We start from the raw sequence: 23,509 nt of genomic DNA, 5'->3' as shown, positions 1-23,509 counted from the left end.
CAATGACCACGGTAGAACTGTTTCCAGATATTGAAACCATCAATACTGTCCACTAATGGTTCTAAAATATCCATTTCCATGAGTGAAGATGAAGCAGAAGCCATGTTTACATTCAGTCTGTATCATCAGTAAACTGTCAAACATGTTAAAAAGTCATTACAATTCCCGCAAAATATATTAAAGATACTGGAACACAGCACAGTCGACATAGGAGTGCTGAAAGTACAAGCTATTGTCATGTCGAGTGGAACTCTACATCGGAGTGCAAGTCTAATATTTTAACGTTGAGCCCCACTTGACATAGGAATGCAAAAGTTTCATGACAGTCTGAACACCTTTTTCATTCAACACTACACAAACACCATATATTTCAAGAGTATTTACCCTCAAATATTATCCGCTGTCTTCACACATCTGATCGTAAGATCGTTTACTGCTTTCTGGAGATGCTGGTTATCAGATACCAAATTCCCAATAATCATTTGCTGCCTATCAATTATTGCTTGCCTATTATCAAAAAGTTTTGGCTGTTCATCTAATCTCTCATAACAGACACTGAGTTATCCAGGTGGTTTTTAATTTCAGAAGTTGTCTTCCTCAAAGTTGTCATGTTCTCCTTCAAAGTGAGAAATAGTTCACATATTATGTCGTCAGCAGATGGCATCATAGCTACTGACTGTTCTTCACTCATTCATTCCTTTCTTGTTGTGATAAACTCTGCACCTCCATTTCTAAGCACTAGCTATGAGAAATTCCATATCTCTCTCCTGGAGATTGATACATTTGGTATGGAACCATCTACACTTAGAATGTAATTCAGCAGTGATATCCTGCCTGGATATCAATTTTCCAAACTCTGAACAGGTACCCATTGTTAATGTAGGTTAGGTCGATCGATGTATCAAATAACCAATGAAGAATGTACTTTGGTATTATGAGTTTGTTAGATTTGCCATACTGATTGCCTAATGTTTACACACAGTATGCTTATAAATAAATACTAATTAAACAACTTTTACAGTTTTCTACCAATCAAGATGTTCGCAGTGTACTATAAAACTTACTCCATTGGTAGATATGCCTTTCAATCAAGAAGCTAGCTTATTCAGCAGAAACAACATACTTTTGCCCGAGCACTATTCACATGTGTTCTTAGACAACCACAGCCATCTTGATCATTTATGACAAAAAAATTAAATGGCCACTGTAGAATTCGAAAAACAGTTTGCAAAATGTATGTGCCATCATGAGTATGACATCAATACATTTGTTCCTAGTGAATTACTGAATTAGCAAAAATTCAGACTTAATTTTTTATATTCTCTGTCTCTTTCATTCCATTACATCATAAATCCTCATCCACCCTATAAATGTGGTTGATATGTACTCTCCAATTCCTTTGTGACATTCTCCAGGAAACTATACGCTACAAAGGAAAAGGGAGGCAAGGGCAAGAAATATTGATATTTAGATTTGAACGCCATCTGTTATCCTGAGCCTTGAACTACGTGATGAAAGGAGGGACAGTGGCGTGATCATATGGAAATGTCTTCAAAATAACCTTGAGAACAAGTTGTGCAGTCTAACAAAACAATACCTTAAATTGCAAGGGGAATTTAACATTGGGTATGGGTTCTTAAACCTGCATTATCTTCTTGTAAAAAAAAAAAAAATGAAAGAAACAACTTGTGCATCAAGATAACATATGGCTACAATTATAGATATTAGACAGAACTTCTGTGTAATACGAGTGCCACAAGAAAAAAGTTCCTTTCTCACTCTTTTTCAAATTTTGGACATGCTTACATATTTAATCTTTTGGTCAGTAAAACTCCTAAATATTTATTAAAACTATTTTAATATGCAAAGCTGATATTCCTTTATCCAGTAAAACATGGTTTTTTTTGTTTTTTTTGTTTGTTTTTTTTTTTTTTTTTACAACTTGCTTTACATCGCACCAACACAGATAGGTCTTATGGTGATGCTGGGATAGGAAAGGCCTAGGAGTGGGAAGGAATCGGCCATGGCCTTATTAAATTACAGCCCCAGCATTTGCCTGGTGGGAAACCACGGAAAACCATCTTCAGGGCTGCCGACAGTCGGGCTCAAACCCACTATCTCCCGGATGCCAGCGCACAACTGCGCACCCCTAACCGCACGGCCAACTCGCCCAGTACAGTTTTTCTTAAATCCTTAATATATTATTTCCACTCAGTTTTCTTGGAAATTCAGTAAATTCTGTCTTACAACTTCAAAGTACATAAGTGATCAGCTTTTAAGCTGAAGACTTCTAGTTTTCACGAAAATCACTGCATATTGATCTATCAAAATATCCAATAAACACTGAAGGTATGGTTTCCTGGAGAGCATCACATATTCAGAACACAACCCAATGTTGAGTAACAAAGTAAGAATACAGTATTTTTGCACCATAACTCATACCCGAAAGGATAATACAATTTAACTGCACCCACAAGCAAATTTCTTTAGCCATATCATTTCATTATATCCTGAAAATACAACTTGTTACAAATAAGGAAAGAACATGTAAAGTCTCATCTATAAAAATGATCAAAATCCCACTTACTATATTAGAGGATTCTTCTGTATCGGACAGCCCAACTGGCTCGCACTTGATGAAGTGAGTTTCGTGAGTTTCCTCCATAATGCTCAAGAATCTGAAAGGCAGAATTTAAAAATTAAACAAGAAAATATCTCACAAACCATATTCTTTCAATAGTTTCTTGAAATCTCTACTTAGAAACAGCCAGTAATAGATGACAAAACAACCAGACAGAGAAATACAAAAGGATGGTTTAATATCAGTTTGGATATAATAATCTTCTTTTGGTTACTTGTCCAGAGGGAAAAGTTATATTTCCTAGGTTACACTCATGTTCATAAAAAACAGAACACCTTGAAAGACCAGAGAGGGGAAGTTAATATTCACAGGACATGTTCATTAGTGTGTTCTGCACAAACGATTAGCATTTCAGTCACTTAGGTTTAGCATGTGTCCTGCTGCCTAGAAGGCACTGGGTCCTCCATGCGCACTGGTAACTTGTTCCATATGTGATGGCATTGACGCGTATAAGGCACAAATGGCGTCCTGGGGTATAGCCATCCATGTTGCATTCACCTGATTCCACAGTTCATCTTTGGTGATTGGCTTTGGGTCACAGCACCGCACCCATTGTCTCACCATATCCCACACATTTTCGATTGGCGACAAGTCCGGTGATCGGGCAGGCCAGGACAACAGTCTGACATCCTTTGACAACAAGAAGGCACATATTGATGTAAAAACATGTGGTCGTACATAATCCTGCTGAAATTTGGTGTCTGGTGTGTCATACAGAAAGGGTATGGCTACGGGTCGCAAGATGTCATTCACGTAGGTCAAACTGGTCACAGTGCTCTGGACATGCACCAAGTGTGATTTGTGGTTGTGCCCAATAGCACGCCACACCATAAGACCTTGAGTTGGCGCGTATGTTTTGTACAAATGCAGTCAATTTGATGCCTCTCCCCCTGTCTGCGGTGAAACAAAATGCAGCCATCATTTTCAAACAAACAGAACTTGAATTCATCCAAAAACACTATTTATTAGCTGCCATTTTTGTCCTCAGTGACGTCATTCCATACACCATTGGAGTCTAGCATGTTTATGCATGTTAGTCAAAGGTAGGCGGAGAAGTGGACAATGCACCGGTAATCCAGACCGTAATAAACGGCGATGGACTGTCACTCCTGAGTGTACGATGTGTTATACTGTTCCACTGTTGCGGCAGAGCCAAGGAGGATGCATATCTGACCAGCAATGCCATTCGGATGAGGTGTCGATTTTTTTCGGAGGAGGGGTCTGGGTGACGAGACCAGACACATCTCGTCATGTTGTACAGCCTTCTGTGAACCATTTTGTACACACCTGTTGCACTGCCGACACACTTCGTCCCACACGAGCTGCAATTTACCGGATGGTTGCATCACGTTCTCTCATGCCAATAATGCGCCCTCTTTCAGACTCACTCATTTGATGGTACGGTTCTAGCATACATCTGTGAGGCATCCTGCACGTCTGCTCGGGTCACACTGATCCATTACTTTCGGTTTATAATGACGATAGCCGCAGGCACATTTTACCAGTCGGCGATGGTGCGCCAAAATATCAATGTGGACCTTGAACCTGAGGGCCGACATGGTTTAACTGCTAATCATTTCTTCAGAACGTACTAACGCACATGTCCTGTGAATATGAACTTCCTATCTCTAGTCTTTCAAGGTGTTCTGGTTTTTATGAACATGAGTGTATGAACCATTCTTTGTTAGTACTACCTGACCTAAAGAGCTCAAGCTAATACTCATAATAAACATGACTTAAAAATCAAATCTTGTAAGTTATTGACCAACATTCTGTATCATCTAAGGTTGCTAATTTCAACCAGCAGTACTAATGGTGACGCAGCTAATTTCAAAACACGTGACAAAATGATCATGTTCCAGACGAGAAAGTTGTTTGTAAACATAACCACATGTGTGATGACAATCATGATGCTGCTTGTTTAAAAGGGCCTAACATCTAGGTCACCAGCCCCTATAATCACACTTGTATGTAAACCTACCTGTAGACAGAACATTGTACTCAAGTGTTAGATAGAGCAGTATTTCAGTCAAAGTTATAGCACCAGTAACGAAGCATTTGACTTGTACTTGGAACAATGTTCCCCGTGGATGCAGATTCAAATACAAGCATAAATTCCTATGTCTGTTGTAAATAGCAACTCTTATTATGAACTAGCCAACACATCTGTTAGCTTAAAGTGAGCTGATCGGTCTTCCAGTGCATTTTAATGGACAAAAAGCTGCATTGGTCTTATTCTTGTTCATTTCTGTTGGTTTGACATCAATGACAATGGTTAGACCCAGTCTCTAATGATTTAAAGATTAAAGAGGTATGGACCAAAATGAGACCACAGAGCTAATTAGAAATAGAGGATTGTGGAGGCAGTCAGTAAATTCACAGAGGCTTGCACAATGAACGTTGAAAAGCACACCAGTCAATAATGAAGATCTATGTATGTATGTATGTATGTATGTATGTATGTATGTATGTATGTATGTATGTATGTATGTATGTATGATTTCACATCACATCAGACAGGTCTTACGGCAACAACAGGACTAGGAAGGAAGCAACCGTGACCTTAATTATGGTACAGCCCCAGTCCTTGCCTGGTATGAAAGTGGGAAACCACAGGAAATCATCTTCAGGCCTGTTAAGAGAAGATTTCAAACCCACCATCTCTCAAATACAAGCTAACAGCCCTACAGCCCAGACCACACAGCTCACACTAGGGATGTGCCACTCGGCGCTGCTTGAGCAGGCTAGAGTGCTGACGTCACGAACTGGTGTGTCGAGCTTGGTCGAGCAAGATCGAGCAGCACAGAATTCCCTCGTGATGTAGGCTTTGCATGCGCTCTAAGCAGGACGTGTGTGTTGTTACTCTAGCCACACTTTCGTCTTCACTCATTCTCTTTGGTCTTCACATTCCGGCACTACATTTCGGTAGAGTAATTAGCGATCATTCTACAGAAGTACAGACATACCATAAGTCGTAGTGGACGCATCAGTTTATTAAACCCATATATGCCCAGAATAACTTTTTTCTTATCAAATTGAACTGAGTGCTCAACATGAAGATGAGCTCTGCATAGTGATAATATTTCTGTGTTTTTCCTGTCCTAACTTCGTCGCTACTTCCATTTCTGGTTCTTTTGATCATTGGATGTATCATTTTAATAACATAATCTTTTCAGTTTTATTATAGTCCTGTGGTACTATTTCTCCTACACGAAGACGTGTTTATACAGACTGAACCGAAATTCGCGCACTCGGGCATCGCAGCACGACTTCTCACATGCCAGCAATAAAAAAAAATGTCTCTCACAAAAGTTCGTCCTGCGAGTGTATCCAGCAGAAAAAGGACATTGATGAATGGCAATATGGCAACACTGTAACTGCATGTAGGGTAACTAGCTCTGTCAGCACATATTAGCCATGCTGTACAGTTGGTGCAGTGGATAGACTTTTGGATTAGCATGTGCAGGAGGTCGAGGAGTCGATCCTGGGTTGAGGCGTATGATTTTTATTTCGTAAACGTACCAGGTTGTATGGTATCTGGCATCTTAATCGTCAACAGCAATTGCAGCGGGTCCTCTAGAAACCATGTGGACTTACATACTACGATCCTAGAAATGGACGAACAATTGTTTTCATTGGTCAGCTTTGAAAGACGCCCTTTCCACGTCATGGGCGTGAATTTACTTGCTGTTGATGATTACGATGCCAGATACCATACCACTTGGACTACATTAACGAAATAAAAAACAAACATACGCCTCAACCCAGGATTGACCCCTCGACCTCCTCCTGCATGATAACCCAAAACTCTATCCACTGCACCAACTGTACAGCACGGCAAACATGTGCTGACAGAGGTAGTTATCCTACATGTCATTACAGTGTTGCCAGATTGCCACTCTTCAATGTCCTTTTCCTGCCAGATATACTCGCAGGAAGAACTTACGCCCGAGTGCGCGAATTTCGGTTCAACCTGTATACAATACACCACTGGTATAACGGGGCCTTCGATATTTAATTTGTATCCATTCAATTTATAATTATTTTGCTGCCGTATATGCTAATTAGATAAAGGGAAAGGAGGGAGAATAGTAATAACAATACGAAAATTTGAACAGAACTGAAGTCGTTTTCCCGTATTCATCGTTGAATTTATTCGGTCCCAAAAATGTTCCATATAAACCAATGTTAAATTTCCCCGCATCTATCGTTTATTGAACTATTGTTTTATCTCATCGATCGTCGAAAAATTATTTGTCCTGAGTCCGATGGGATATAACTGAACTTTCAGGATTTTTTAAATTACATCTCACAATCCGTAGATATTGAATGTTGCAAAAATGCATCACTGGACACATAGTTCTTGTAATTCTAATGGATTAGTCATTAATAATTCAACATATTTCGATATAAACTTATTTTACCACCACGAACATGCGGTATTTAACATCAAAGAGCAAAGAAGATTGCCACTCAACTGATTTAGTACAACAATATCACTCATAGATAGCGGGCCATACTCCTGCTCGAGTACTGCTCGATCTACATCGAGCTGTGACGTCATCAGCTCGAGCTGTGACGTCATCAGCTTGAGCTGCTTGAACTGCGCTCAAGCCCATCCCTAGCTAACACACTTGATCAATCCCATTCTTCCATGCTATAATTTCCATATTGAAGAATTTTTTATTTACCAACGTGGAAATCTGGGATTTTATCTACAACACAGGTGTAAAAAATAAAACTTTCTTTTACAAGAACTCAATTAACTGAATCTAAAAGTGTTTTTCATGCTGAGCTCAAATATGCTTTCATTTTTTTTTCTGTCAGACAGGACTTATAGTGGCGAACGTTTTAAATTTATTAAAATTAGTACCAATGTAATACTAAATGATAAATGTACACCTCATTTGGGGTTAATTTAAAAGTTTCATATGGATCATTTTCAGCCATATTTTGTATTTTTGGTGTCTCTCTTCAGGGTCCAGCAGTAGTCTGCCAGCATACTGGGACTCCATTTGCCTTGGTACCTCCTTTCCGTAATCTGCTGATGAAAACGCTCACCATGTGCATCAACGCCCCAAGATTTTCTGGGAAAAAAATCTAACGGAAGTCTAGAAGTGAACTTTTAATGACATGTTGCATCCCATGGCTTGGTATGATTTCAGATCACTCGTTGCTACTTCATGATAATTTTCTACTTTATGATTTCCAAGAACACCAGAACAGATGCTTTTCAATTATTTCCATGTTGCTTTTTCCAGTGGATATAACAGTTTCTCAAATGTTCATCACCGATTACCGTCATTACCATTTGTGGTCCTATACAAATGCCTTCCTTCCGTTTTGCCTCACTAACTTTGGGAAATTTAGATTTCAAATATACAAATTTAGCAGAATTTTTATAAATTGCTTTTATAAAATGTTTCATATCCCAGTGTTATATGCAGGGGAGGTAAATGCACCTTTTCAGGATTTATCAATGGACTAGTTGACACACTGCTGTAGCCTGGAATAAGAGATTAATATTTAGGTCATTTTGTTATGTAGTGAGACTTACTATCCCTCCTCTCCTATTCACATACGAAACAGCAGAACTTAATGCATTCTCATTGCAAATGCTACGATAAAGCTGTGAACTTCAAAATCTCTACAGTTCCTATGATTTGAAGGGAACAGAAGGACCACTAAACTATTTGCTATTTCTGTTTAACTAACATAAGAGTAATAATATGTAAAACAAAATATTAAGTTAACTATCCCAATTTATCATCTGCAATAAGGCCTATATTACTAACGAAGAATATTACTGTACCAAAGTATCCAGATTTACTTGAGTGATAACTCCAATCCCGACCTAAATGGTCCTATATTTTGAACCAAGTTTTTCATCAGAATCTTACTTCTTTTTAACTCATGAAGATACTAATGATCTTATTCGGAATTTAAAATTGTCTGACGTTATAAGTTCCGGGCTCAAAGATTGGAATCTACTCAACAAAGATACATTTACTATAGTTTACTATAGATAAATTTACTATAGTTGTTCTTGGCTCAAGGTACTTGGGGTTAGACAACCTTTACTGTACATGGTTTATATGTATCATCTACTGAAAAGGGCAAAATGGCAGGGAGCAATTCAGTTAGGTGGAAATGTAGTGAGCAGTTTGACCTATGCAGACAACAGTCTTAATGGCAGATTGTGCTGAAAGCCTGCAATCTAATATCATGAAACATGAAAATAGGTGCAGTGAGTGAAAATTAGCATTTCCAAGACTAAAGTGATATCAGTAAGGAAGAAATCTGAGAGAAATGAATGCCAGGATGATGATGATGATGATGATGATGATGATGATGATGATGATGATAAAAAATGCCTGTCCATGAACTACAAGCTGGAGAAGCTAGAGGTCCTGGAAAGAAGAATCCTCAGAAAAATTATGGGAGCTGTCCAAACAGAAAGCGGATGGAAACTTCGGAGCAACAACGAAGTTCACCAGAAGGTGGAAAGAATTGCAGAGACCATGAAGAAAAGGAGGCTGGCGTTTCTTGGACCTCTGTACAGAATGAATGCGAACAAACTTACTAAACAGATATTTGATTACTTCTGGAGAAAAAAGACCACTACAGCATTGATTAAGGAAATGAAGAAGGATATGGAGAGGTTAAGCATCTTGGAAGACCAGCTGTTAGAAATGAATACATTTAGGAACACACTGAAGAATTTGGAAGGCGTTCAAACTGCAGGAAGAACTAAGAAGACCGGAAGAACCTGGACAGATGAACAGTGGAAGCAGGCCAGCGAACACATGAAGGAGTATTGGACACAGAGAAAACTCTGCACAGAGAGAAAGAAATGAGGTTTTAGCGTGATCCTTAGCGGTCCATTCACTTGTAAAAAAAAAAATAACAACTAGGCCTAGATGAGAACACCACCAGACTGGTCCAAGTTAAAGAATTAGCTGAAGTTTTAAGTCAAGTTCAGGGATGAGCTCTTGGAGAGCTTTCCCATCCAGACAGGAGTCAGACAGGGAGATGGTCTCTCTTACATCCCCTTCAACTGTGTATAGAGAAGATCATCAGGGAATAGACTGCCACATTGTCATCAGAAGCAGGGCTGAAGCTTGGGTACAAGAAAGACCTCAGTGTACCCTGTCTAGCCTTTGCTGATGATCTCACCCTAATGGCTAACAGCATGGAGGAGGCTACTCACTAACTGCAGAGCCTCTACAGTATTGCAGCAAAAACCGGCTTGAGGGTCAACCAATAGAAGACTGAGTTTATCATTATTATAAAGCAAGCTCTTTCCACAATCCCACTAGGAAACAATACCATAACTAAAGTTCCTGCAGTCAAATACTTAGGAGAATGGATCTCAGCAAGGGAGAGCAAAACTTTGGCCATAGACACCAGGTGCACCAAATTAGAGAGGGCCTACCAATCCTGTAAAAGCATCTACACCTCAAAGTACCTCTCCAAGAACCTAAAGCTGAAGCACTACAACTCAGTAGTAAGACCCCTCTCTACTCTAGGCATCTGAGTGCCTCTTGATGAATCGGAAGGGGCCACTTAGCAAACTAGAACTTAAGGGAGGAAGATCTTGAGGAGGATACTAGGACCCAGAAGAGAAGAGGAGCACAACAGGCACAACAGCGAGCTCTACGAACATCAAAAAGACAGACACATGTACGAGGAAAAGGCAACTGACCTTTTACGGGCATATGAACCACCTGAAACCCTGTAGGCTCACCAACAGAATCCTCACAGTGACAAGTAGGGGAAAGGCTTCCAAGACCAAGTGGATCACCTCAGAAAAATCAGACCTAGAGGGACAGCGGATCCGATTAGAGACCAAAGAGAACCGATCTCAGTGCCAACAGGCCATCCTTTCCATTGTCCCTACAGGGTTAAGACAAGCCCTACAGTCCCTACCAAAACAAACCAAAAAATAAAAAATAATGATTTTATTACATCCCACTAACTACTTTAGTGGCTTTCGGAGATGCCGGGGTGTCAGAATGATGTCCCACAAAAGTGTCTTAACATACTAGTAAACCTTCTGACACAAGGCTTATTTTCTTTTAACAATCTACTTCATGTTGCTCTGGTACAGATAGGCCTTATGACGATGATGGGATGGGAAAGGACTAGGAGTGAGACGGAAGCAACTGTGGCCTTAATTAATGAACAGTCCCAACATTTGCCTGGTGTGAAAATGGAAAAACCACAAAAACCCATCTTCAGGGCTGCTGACAGTGGGGTTCCCGAATGCGAGCTGACGTATTTAACTCATTGGGCCCGAGCCACGGAAGCGTTCCATGCTTCGTCTCGGTGGACCAAACGCCGGACCATGGAACTGTTCCGTTGTCTCGTTTTACAATATAATTCAACTTTTCCTCAAGAGATGGCAGAGTGCGTTGCATTTGTGATTTGTGTAGGGACTCTTTCTTTGCAATGTTATATGCTCTTTGCTAATATATATCGATAGTGTGCTTGGTAATATTAGTTTGAAGTGGGCTATCTCTAGCTTTGAGATTCCCTTGTAAACAAGATGGCTGCCAGTACAGAACTGATATTTACTGATATATAACCCCCTTTTAGAACGTAATGATGATTAGGAATGTAATTTTTTCAGTGAAATCGAACAGGAAGTGCAAAGAGAAGACTGTGTTAGAGCTCAGCAGGCGGACTGAGTAGATGCTAATAAAATAAAATGTTTTACAGTATTCCTTGTTCCGCAGTTTCTGGTATGAAAGCCTTTTGTTTTCATGTATATTTAAATCTTTAATGGTCTTGTAAGTAAGAAATTTCTCATGATATGAAGCGACACTATATTTCCTCCAAAATAATCCCAGCGCCAATGCAGTTTCAATCCAACAAATATGCAGGGCTCAATGGATTAAGCACCTTCAAATACCACTGGACAGAGCCAGAATTGAACCCGCCAAGTTGGGCTCAGAAGGCCATCGCTCTACAGTCCGAGCTACTCAGCCTGGTGGGAACAGAAAACTGCAATGGGTAGATCATTTCAAGTATTTAGGATGTGTTTTCTCCCAGAATGGTAGTACAGTAAGTGAGATTGAATCAAGGTGTAGCAAAGCTACTGCTGTGAGTTCTCAGTTGTAATCAACAGCATTCTGCAAGAAAGAAGTCAGCTCCCAGACAAGACTATCCTTACACTGGTGTGTTTTCAAACCAACTTTGCTGTAAGGGAGTGAAAGCTGGGTACACGTATGATATCCTCTTCACATGTTAGAAGTTACAGACATGAAAGTAGCAAAAATGATCACTGGTACAAACCAGTGGGAACAATGGCAGAAGGGTACTCAGAGTTAATCGTAATTTAAGAGCAGCCCTCATTGCTTACCATCACTCCCGATCAGTCTAAATGGGACGCAAGTCTTCATTGGTTGCAGTATGCTTTCAATACTGCTGTTCATGAACCACACATGCAATCTCCTGTTACCATGATGTTGAGTTACAAACCATATTCCCCATTGTCCAATGCACTGAAACTCTATGAGATTCTTCCTGAAAATATGTGCGTTCATGACATGCGCAACGTATGGGATTGTGCCAAGGGTAGATTAGCAGTATCATATGAAAATGTGCGTAAACAATATGATAAAGGACGTAAGTCATGTGGTATATCCATAGGTGATCAAGTCTTTGTCAAGACTAATCCTTATAGTAAGAAAGCTGACAAGTCTGCGGCGAAAGTGGCCCCTTGTTTTAACAGTCCCTGCACCGTCTTACAATTTTTGACACCTGTCTCCTTCCTCGTCCGTGACCCTGTTGATGGAAGAATAAAGAGGGTTCATCTGAGCCATGTGAAGCCTAAGTCATTTTAAACTTACCTATTTGACGCAAATTGTAATGTCTTGCATATAAACCATTCTATAACTTGATATTTGTAGTAGCTTAAGTCAAATTATATTTCTTATAGTATAAGGGTTAGCAATTATCTGAAACACAGCATGTCGAAGGCTCATTTCTCCAAAAATTTTATACTACTGTGGTGAACTGACATTAATGAACAGTATCCGATGACACGCAAATCTTGTGACTAATTGAGGTTTTCCCCTGGTGTGTCTGCCCCTTAGGTATGTGTCAGCAACATGCGCACATGGTTTAATTATGTGAGTTTCCATCATCTATGCTGAAATATGGGCTAGATTACCCTTCTATTATGCTGTGTGACTGTAGCCATTGCCTGTGCTCGCATCGACTATGTATGAATAACATCTATATGGCAGTATGAACATGGTACTGCCCACACTGTATTCATCATTTCTGTGCCACTAATAATTCTGTCAACGACATTGGCTTTGTGCTGTTGCCATTACATCATAAGGCTAGAAGACTGTGATAACGTCCATCTCTATGAGTATTTGCCCTGTGATACTTCTGTTCTGTCTCAACGGCAGTTCTGTCATACTTCGCCAGTCACTACCTGTATTTACCTATGTATTCAAACTGTAATTAACACCCTACCCTGGTGTGTGCTTTTGGGGAATGAGGCTCTAACAGAATAATTTGTAGGGAATATGTGGAATTACTGCTACACCTGAAATTAGTACATGTGGAATTCAATAGAAAAAAACCTATAATTTAACTTGGCGCTATGTCATACAACGCAGCAGTTGGCCAAAATAGTTAATTGTTATGCATTGAAAAGACCTGATTGGAGTAAATTGTGAAATAACGGTGGGCTATCTCCTCACCATTAGATCTTTGGTGGGACTTCATTGTTCATGAACTTGGTTTGTGAAAAATTTACCTTATGAAACAGCCTCATTACTTTGTTAAGTCCCACATTGTATAAACTCTCTGTATAAACTCTGAGCAAGATTACAGTGCGTCGCTTCATTGAAACTTACTTGTGGAGCGAATCCAACATGTTGGCCCGACATGTAATATTACTCTGCTTCTCACCTGAAGGTTCCATTCGCCTTCTGACACCGTAAAGTTAAATAAAGTTAACTTTTTGTGACTGAAATTGTGTAACTGATTGAAATTTTAACGTGCCCACTCAATTATCTCATATTCTGGCGGGTGAAAATAATTGGAAAATTACTTCTGGGTAACTAAAACCGCTGTTATAACTGTTAGCATGAGCCTTTCAATGATCTACCCTTTTTAATAGGACCTGTTATAAGTTAAATTGCTGTATCGGAGGTTTTTAATTTAAATTCTTCCCCATGGAAAGAAAAGAAACTGGAACTATAGTTTTAGAAACCAAGTGGTCTGTATGTATAGTTAGCCACCTAAAGGTGTCATAATGTTTAACTGATTACTGTAACGTTTTGTAAATTCTACACCCGAGTGAATACTGAAGTGTGCGTTGGGTTTAATTTTATCAAATTTTCCTTGTGCCTTATTTGATTTTCATTTGTAGTTATTATTATTGTTGTTATTATTATTATTATTATTTATTTTATCTCTTGCTTATTTTTGGTTTGGCGGCTACTGTTTCTGAAGCTGCCCTCCATTTATAGCATCGTTGTGGAATGCTTCCTTCTTTTGTTATCTTGATAACGGTTCTGATTAGTGCGCATTGTCATGCTGTGAATTGGTGGTTGTGATTATGCAATGTGGTGACCGAATGCTGGTTGTTGTGTGATGATTTTGTGCACTGGGTGTGTTGAACTGGGTCACAGAAAAGTATTTATTTCCTTTAATATTATTGTTTAACCTTATGGTTGGTTCTCAAGGTTAAAATTAATTTATTTTGACATGGGCTCTACACTTTATTCAAATTTATCCTACCTTAATGTTACTTCTTTGATATTATCATTCTGGGTTGAGGATGCGGATAGATTATTTCCTTCAAAACGCTTCCATGTTCACTAGGGTATCTTAAACCATATTGTAATTATGTATGGTAGTTGGGCCCATTGGCTTTTAATTGTTTTTAAGAATTTGGTAAAAGCCTAGTAAATGGGTAAATGAATGAGCTGAATTTTAATGAGTACTCATTATATCCTCCTTCAGAAAATAATACTGTAATGATGTTCAACTTAAATTACAACTCGAGTTTGAATTTTAAACCTTCTTGTACTCTATTCATTGGTTAAGTTTGAAGACTTCTAGTTCTTTGATCACGCTTTTAGTAGTAGTAGGCTTCCCAATCCTATGTCTTTAATTATTGAGGCCTGCCCTAAGTGGCTGGCATGTTTTCACACTGGGTTGGCCTCTAATCTCTTAGTGGTTGAGCTAGCAATCGAGGACCTGGGCTGTGATGTTGTGCCACCATTTGTTTGATTGTCCTTTTCTTCGGTTGTTGGTACGCCACACTGCAGACCACCATCCATCAGAGTCAAGTTGAAGTGCCTGTTTGTCAATGACTTTTTTTTTTACAATTGACTTTATGTCGCACCTACAGATAGGTCTTATGGCAAGGATGGTATATGAAAGACCTAGGAGTGGGAAGGAAGTGGCCGTGGCCTTAATTAAAGTATACCCCCAGCATTTGCCTGGTGCGAAAATGGGAAACCACGGAAATCCATCTTCAGGGCTGCCAAAACTTGGGTTCGAATCCATTATTTCCTGGATGCAAGTTCAATGCAATGGATTCTCCATCAGCTCTGGCTAAAAAGCCATAACAGTGCAGTCTCACCCCTGGTATCAGGGCGATCTTGAGGATGTTCCTAAATCTTCAATCCACAGGTGATCCAGTCCCTAGCATCCATCTTAGCATCTCTACCACATTCCACCCTATAGAGTGCTACTGGGTGAATGACTGTGCAGTACACCTTAGATTTTTTAATAGAGCATAATCTTTTGTTTACAAAGTACACCTGTAACCTGACCTCATTTCAAGCCTCCAGCATCAACTGCTCGGGTGTCTATTTAGTGTCAATGTCAGTTGTCATGCGGCAGCCAAGATACACAAAATTTTAAGACTTCACCAGTGAGATACAACGAACTATGATCGTGCCATCTACGTGCGCAATATAAAAACACACATAACTTTGCCTTTGAACAGGTCTTAAACATGAAGGAAGTCAACCCACTAATCTCAACTGGGAGCGAATCTACTGTTTGGAACAGAAGGACGACAGCTAACCAACTGTGCCTCTAAGGTTGATGGACAAAAGATATTGTGTTCCTCCCTCAGGAGTAAGTTCTAAAAGTCTTCACAATGTAATCGGTAAAAAGTTCTACAACAGGGTAATTTGTTTACCATAAACATCATTTATCATTCAGTGTTGATTCAACACAACTGTATGATGGACTTCTTCGTTGAAGGAGGGTTTCTTTTAAAAATATCATTCTCTTTTCCTTTGTGTGTGCCTCTCTCTCTCTCTCTCTCTCTCTCTCTCTCTCTCTCACTCACTCACTCACACACACATTCACACACAATAACTTATTGCCACGAACTGCAAGAACTGTTAGTGTATGCCACAATCTCTTCATTATAGTAGGATACATTTTATACCCGTTGCACCCATTCCCAAATATTCAAGAAATTACATCAGTTAAACCATATATTTGGTGCTCTTAATTATTTCAGGTAAATTCTTCCAGAAGGACCTTTTAATTGCAGGGTTCATGTTGCATAGCTGGAAGCTTGCATTCGATAGATGGGCTCGAATTCCAATGTCATCAGTCCTGAACATGGTTTTCCATCGTTTCCCAGTTTCACACCAGGCAAAAGCTGTACTTAAATCAAGGCCACGCCACTACCTTCCCGTCCCCATCCTTATGTCACCAAAAATATTCCATATGTTAGTGGGTTAAGCCATTAAACTCCACGCTGCCTTACTTTTAAATTAACATTTTGGCTGATTGTGGCTCTGTCTGGTGGTTATGCGCTGAAACATACACATCCAACCATGGCTGACTGAATCCTTCGCTGCGCTCCTTATACCAGCCTTGACAATCGCTTGTGAAGTCCAGCATAAATTTGTAATTGGAAAGTTTCACCATAATGCGCTCCCTAATCACTGACAGGAAGCTGTATACTGCATATTGCCGCATTTCCAGTTTTATTTATATTGTTTTGCTGTCGTAAATGTTGCCAGCGTGTTCGCAATGAAGTGTTTGTTGGCTTGATATTGAGAGCTGATAGTTAAATCAAATAATTAGATTAAATTACCACCTAATTGATTACGGTCATGAAGTGGACAGTTTGCAAGCTAATAGTTATGCGCTTGTGAGTTTAATTTTTTTATTGTGTAGTGTGGTGATTGCATTTTTAAATTGTGTTTACAAATCTTGGAATTTGTGACATTATTGTGTATCTTTTTGTACTTCGAGCAGAAATTTTCTGCAAACAAGAACAAATGTAATGAGTGGCTCAAACTGATTTCTCGCTGTAACTTTGTCCTAAAGAAGATTTTTAATTTATGCGCTAATTTGTTTTTGTTTTTTTGGTTTTTTTTTGTTTTTTTTTCTGGTGTAATGATTTGCATTTCTTTAACACATGAGAGTTCGTGCCCATTTTAGAGCGCGAAAGGTCGTGCAAAGGCAAATTGCTCACGCTTAATATTTGAATGAGCTGCTATTTTCCTTTTGCAGTGAATGCTCTGATAAAAATATAAATATGTACCCTGTTTAACTGCCTTTCAACTAGTACTAACATAATTACCCAGTAAAAATATTTTCTCAATATAAAAAATTACGGATTTTTTTGCAAAATCTGGTAAAATTACGTGTGTTTTTAAAGAGCGTGGGAGGTCGCGCATGAGCAAATTGCCTCAATGTTTGCATTTTTACATTTCAATGAATGATTTGGTCACAATTCAAGATAAAACTACAGCACCACACTTCACTGAAAGCCACCATAAAGATCATGAACTTTACTTAAGAAACTTTCTTGGAAATGCAGTCATGTAAGAATGCACTACGCGAGGGGTCCCATGAAGGCAATTTGCCGCGGCAGATACGACAGTGAAAGAAAACTTAAAATGCTCCGGAACGCAGCAGGCAATACACTGACGATAACGAACATCAGGCGGGAGAGTTGGAGTGGAGGGATGAAATGGCTAGCAACAAAATTATTAACAAATATTTTAAAAGTGCGGCAAACTGCCGCTTGCGCGACCTCTCACGTGTTAACTGTGTTAGGAAATATTCGAATATGAATTGATGTGTGCCTTTTTGTATTTTGAACAGGGAAACACTATTATTTCATTAATTCTCTGCAGACCTCAACAAAACTACCAAGTGGCTCAAAGCAGTTAACACTTTCATCCTTTTTTGGGGGGGGGGGTGATTTATCTTCTTTATTTCTTTCTTTCTTTCTTTCTTTCTTTCTTTCTTTCTTTCTTTCTTAATCTGTTTACCCCTCCAGGGTTGGCTTTCCCTTTGGACTCAGTGAGGGATCCCACCTCTAACACTTCAAGGGTAGTATCTTGGTGTGTGAGACTTCGGGTCAGGGGATACAACTGGGATGGATGACCCGTACCTTGCCAAGGCTGCCGCAACTGTTATGCTGAACAGGGGCCTTGTGTTGGGGATGGGAAGATTGGAAGGGATAGACAAGAAAGAAGGAAGGAAGCGGCAGTGGCCTTAAGTTAGGTACCATCCCTGCATTTGCCTGGAGGAGAAGTGGGAAACTATGGAAATCCACTTCAAAGATGGCTGAGGTGAGAATCAATCCCCCCTCTACTCAGTTGACCTCCCAAGGCTGAATGGACCTCGTTCCAGCCTTCGTACCACATTTTAAAATTCGTGGCAGGAGCAGGAATCAAACTCAGACCTCCGGGGGCGGCAGCTAATCATGCTAATTGGGTATTTTTTTACCCCTGAATTTTCTTTCATTGAATAATTCTTTAGGCAAAGTCATATTTAATGTATGACAGCAACACAACACATTTTTATCCAAGATTTTTATTTTTTTAAGTGCTATTTTTTTGGGGCATCGACCCATGTGGATCTTTTGCCCCTACTGGCACCATATTGTATGAACCTGCATGTAATTGGAATGGTGGTAGTGTGGAATGTTGTGTGTCAGGAAAGGAAGATTAAGGACGTCACAAACACCCAGACTCCAGGCCAGGGATATTAATCATTACCATTTTAAAAACCTGACCCAGCCAGGAATCGAACCCGGGGCCGCCATGTGACAGGTGGACGCGTTGCCCCCTACACTGGACTTTATCCAAGATAATCTGAACTTTAACATTTAAACACTGACAAGTAGGACCATTACTGTTATGATGGTAAGGCCAACGTATGGAGTGTTCTCACCTGAGCAATGAACAATTTACAATGTATTTACTCAAAATACTTTTCTCTCACTGAATTTTTATTTAAAATTCTTTTTTCTTCTTTCTTTGCTATTTGTTTTATGTTGCACCAACACAGATAGGTCTTGCCGCGACGGTGGGATAGGAAAGGGCTAGGAGTGGGAAGGAATCGCCATCGCCTTAATTAAGGTACAGTCTGATGTGAAAATGGGAAACCACAGAAAACCATCTTTAGGGCTACTGACAGTGGGGTTCAAACCCACTATCTCCCGGATGCAAGCTCACAGCTGCGCGCCCATAACTGCACAGCCAACTCACCTGGTATTTAATTTTTTTTTCTACCTGCTTTACGTCGCACCGATACAGATAGGTCTTGTGGCGACGATGGGACAGGGAAGGGCTAGGAGTGGGAAGGAAGTGGCCATGGCCTTAATTAAGGTACAGCCCCAGCATTTGCCTGGTGTGAAAATGGGAAACCATGGAAAACCATTTTCAGGGCTGCCGACAGTGGGGTTCGAACCTACTATCTCCCGAATACTGGATGCACTTAAGTGACTGCAGCTATCGAGCTCGGTTTTTAAAATTCTAGAGCAAGGTATGAATGTAATGTCATGTAATGTAATCTGAAGCTATATATACATATATTGAAATTAAAAGTTTTTAACATGTTTGAGTCAAAATATTTGTTATTCATACAACAAATATAGAAAAAAAAGTAAGACTTTTATGTTTTGTTCCTCCCCCTTTCTGACAGCAGCACTTGAAGAATTTTAAACTCTAACTGAACAATGACTCCTAATCCCAAGATTAATTTCAGAAGACAAAAGTATTGTGGGAAGTTCTGCTATGTATCTAAATGCCATGATAATAAAAGTGATTACTATCATTCCTCACAGTTCAGGAACATCAGTTGGACTACTCCATCTCTCCGCAGTTTCATTTCATGATGTTATTTTGGCACACATCAATGAAAGTAGCCTTTAGGATTAATAATTTTAACAATATTAAACTATGTAACATTCTCCATAACTCTACATTACGATAAATCGGCAACCAGAGTCAATATCAGAACGTCAGCTGGACTACTCCATCTCTCCACAGTTTCATTTCACGACACTGTTTTGGCAAATATCAACGAAAGTAATCTTTAGGATTAATAATTCTAACAGTATTAAACTATGTAACATTCTCCATAACTCTACATTACGATAAATCGGCAACCAGAGTTAATATCAGAACGTCCGCTGGACTACTCCATCTCTCCGCAGTTTCATTTCACGACATTATTTTGGCAAATATAAACGAAAGTAATCTTTATGATTAATCATTTTAACAGCATTAACCTATGTAACATTCTCCATGCCCTCTAAATTACGATAAATCGCCAATCAACGTCAATATATTTTCCATAATTAAGTATGCATTTCTACCGCAAATGGTTAGGCCGCCAGCGACACGTGTCGAGCTGTGTAACTACTCCAATTACAGTGCGTGGTCCCGATTGTGAAGGCCGGTACGAACCTAGGTACAGCGACGCATCAAGTCGGCCGTGATCCAACCAATCCCAGGCTTTCATTCATATCGACTTTTATCGGCAGGGGCGATCTCGAAACCTAGTTGCCAACTCTAATATTTACATTCATCATGTGGTTACCGTATATCGTTCAGCGTGTATCGTATTCGCTACGGTTCGTGATCTTTTGCATTTTTCTTCAGTAATGAGTGTTTATCATATCAGTCTTTATCTCTCTGTTCTCTGTTCAGTGTATAAAAATAGGTGTAGTTACATCCGTATATTGGTTAGTGTACTTAGTTCTTGCGTCTTTAGAATCTCTCAGTGTAGTTCGGGAAAGACAAGTGGCAAGAAAGTAGCTCTGAGATCAGTGGAGTGCTCCCTTGGCAGGCCTTAACCTCCTTCCTGTGCCAGCCATTAACGGTGAGTGATGTGTTATTTCCTCATTCTCTTTTATTCTTAATGTATTCTCTTTTTAGTGTCGGATGTTGTTAGTAAGTGTAGTTTATGTGAATTCGTTTTCAATCCCGATTCATTAGCTTTTCTGGGGACGGTGTTTCATTTTACGAGGGCTATTAACCGCGGTCGTATTGTATTGCATCAGCTGTTCTCGCGGTAGTAGCGCGCTGGCAACAGGGGTAAGGCAACGCTCATTTGTTTTGCGAAACGTCAGTTTAGAAGTAAAGCTGTGCGGAGTATAGCAAAACAAAATCTCTGAAGTTGATTCACTCAACCCAGAGATTCCGGCAATTCCGTTTTCCACCATGTTTTTCCGTTTAGAACATTCTGATTCAATAAGTTGAACTTTATAGCCTAAGAAGTGATTAGCTTCACAGTCCTCTCTAGGGCTTGTGCTTTCAGCGTAATAAAACAGCATACTGTACACTCCTTACGACACTATAGTACATCAGAGTAAGAAGTCACTTTGTGTTCAAGGTGACATTTTGTTGCGCGTAGCTCAGTTCAAACGCGAACTTGTTCAGTTAAATCTGGGTCAGAGATATGAAACCATCACAGGCATTTCTTATAGCAAAAGGGAGAAATTCTGTTCTCTTAAACATAATGTAGATTCCCAATAGTCGACAATTGTACCAAAAAACAGTACTAATTCTTAAACTAGACGTCTAAGTCGGAAACACCATAAGTAGTTCGAAATATTAATTTGTAATCAAGCAATATTTTGCAAGAACACTACGAAGCCAATGACGAACGTTTCGTTTCTGGGCCTAATCGTGCCTTCTGAAGGTTTTTAATTGTTATTTTATGTTTCATTTCTTTCACATGTTGGATAAATGGCTTATTGCAAGTTCTGAATCACTGTTCTTAATTCTAGATCTAAATAATCAAATTAAGAACACCACAAATTGCTTTACTTGTCAGGAATTGTGTGAAAACTCACTGTAACATACGGGCAGAAGACAAGACTGATAACCTACATATCCCAAATTCAAGAAAGAAAATATTACAGAAATCGTCGACGGGTTGTCTCAGTGACACGCTACAATCACAATAAATCAGTTTAAACAAACTTTATGAACACACTATATGCTTGAAAATTTCGTAAGGTACTTAATTTGCTTCCAGCGAAATTATGTAAGGTAATATTTGATCGTACACATTTTAATGCCCTCCAAAACTTCCCAACAAGTTGACGAAATATGCTTACCGATTCCCGACTTGAAAATAATTGGTGCGTTAGAAAGTTATTGTGTACAGTCACAGCTTTCAACTGTACAGACTGCTCGTATTATTCTCTTCTTCAACTTCTTACAGTCCTAGCAGACTTGACAGCTCTCCGTGCTCCGTCCCGAGGTTGTCGCACGCAGTATTGCCATCTGGTACCACGAATGAAATTACTCCAATAAAATTTAAAGTTTATTTTAATTTACTCTAAAATGTTTAAACATGAATAGAAAATAACTACTTCATATCATTTTGACACCTACTACGGTAGCTAATGCATTACATAGTCTCATGAAGACAATGATTAATACGAGACAGTACGAATTTCTGTATGTTTATAGGAATAATATGTGAGAGTTAGCAGTCGAGGTTGGCAGAACCAACCTTTGTGACTGTAAATAATATAAATTGCGTGCAACGTGCCTGAATTTTCATATCGTAATTTCGGTAAGAAAATTCATTATCCTTCGTGTACTTTGTATTCTTCAGAAATGCAATTAGTTAACTATCATTAATATTGAATACTATGCATTTTTCGGGTTTAGAAATATTTCAATGATTTGTCAGTGTTGCTGAACCTTAAACTACCGTACTCACATTATAGAATTACACGTTTACTTCTAAAATATAGCATTTAAATGCACATCAAGACTGAAATACTGTATTTACGTTTTGGCTAGGAATACAACAGATAGGGAATCTGCCCTAAATGCAGATCAGTAGTGATTGACGCAAGCAGGAGCGGTGCGTCGAGCTAAAGGGGCTTAGCCCACCAGATTTTCGACCATGAAGAGAAATTAATTTAATGAGACCAAATTGATATCTGAGTACCACTGTTCTGAAGAAATTAATGGTACGAGAAAATGAAGGTTGATTGTATTACATGTTTTGTACGTTTATCCTATTCATGACACATTCGCTCTCGGTCCTCGCAGTGAGTATTGGTATAACTGTTTTGAAGGTCAGTGAACCTTAGACGGAGTGAAAGTTTCAATGCATTTTAAAATGTCAAGCTAGGGGCTAGCTTTGATAAGCCCGCAATAAATAAAAAGACAATGTAGACGAAGCTGTAGCGGCGGGTGTTACGGCGATGTTATTGCAAACTCACTTGTATTCTTCTAACCTCATGTAACATGTTCTGGTGATCGTACGTTTCGAATTTTAGTTTACAGTTCGCTTTTAGCAGTTACGAAGTATAGAGCATTAGTTATGGATAATTTTTGTTCAACAGTGATTAGTATGTAGCATTTAAGGCTCGTTTACACGGGTAGAGTAGCGAGGCGAGTAGAGTAGATAGTAGAGCTACTAGCATCGTGTATTTTTGTAATATGCAATACACCGCCATGCGACATCTGGCGTACACTGTACGTACTGGTGGTGTTTATATAACAAACACCATACAAGTTAGAAGGTAACATGAGTGCGGAAAATAATCCTAGTAGGCCTACATCACAGGAACCACCAGGTACTCCAGGCTTA

General features: G+C 39.4%; 1 protein-coding gene across 1 annotated transcript in view; it reads right to left on the bottom strand.

Moving 5' to 3' along the window:
* The window catches only part of LOC136881993 (zinc finger protein 347), a 43,331-nt gene extending 21,179 nt beyond the window's left edge, over window positions 1–22,152 (bottom strand). Inside the window, exons 1-2 of the mRNA XM_067154473.2 lie at window positions 22,014–22,152; window positions 2,588–2,678 (exon numbers count right to left, since the gene is read on the bottom strand). Of these exons, the coding sequence (XP_067010574.2) occupies window positions 2,588–2,665 (78 nt within the window). The 5' untranslated portion in view covers window positions 2,666–2,678; window positions 22,014–22,152. The remainder of the gene's footprint in view (window positions 1–2,587; window positions 2,679–22,013) is intronic.
* Between the last annotated feature and the right edge of the window lie 1,357 nt (window positions 22,153–23,509).

Source organism: Anabrus simplex, chromosome 10 (genome assembly GCF_040414725.1).
Source record: "Anabrus simplex isolate iqAnaSimp1 chromosome 10, ASM4041472v1, whole genome shotgun sequence".
Classification (NCBI taxonomy): Eukaryota; Metazoa; Arthropoda; class Insecta; order Orthoptera; family Tettigoniidae; genus Anabrus; species Anabrus simplex.
This window is presented reverse-complemented; position numbering and strand designations above follow the sequence as displayed.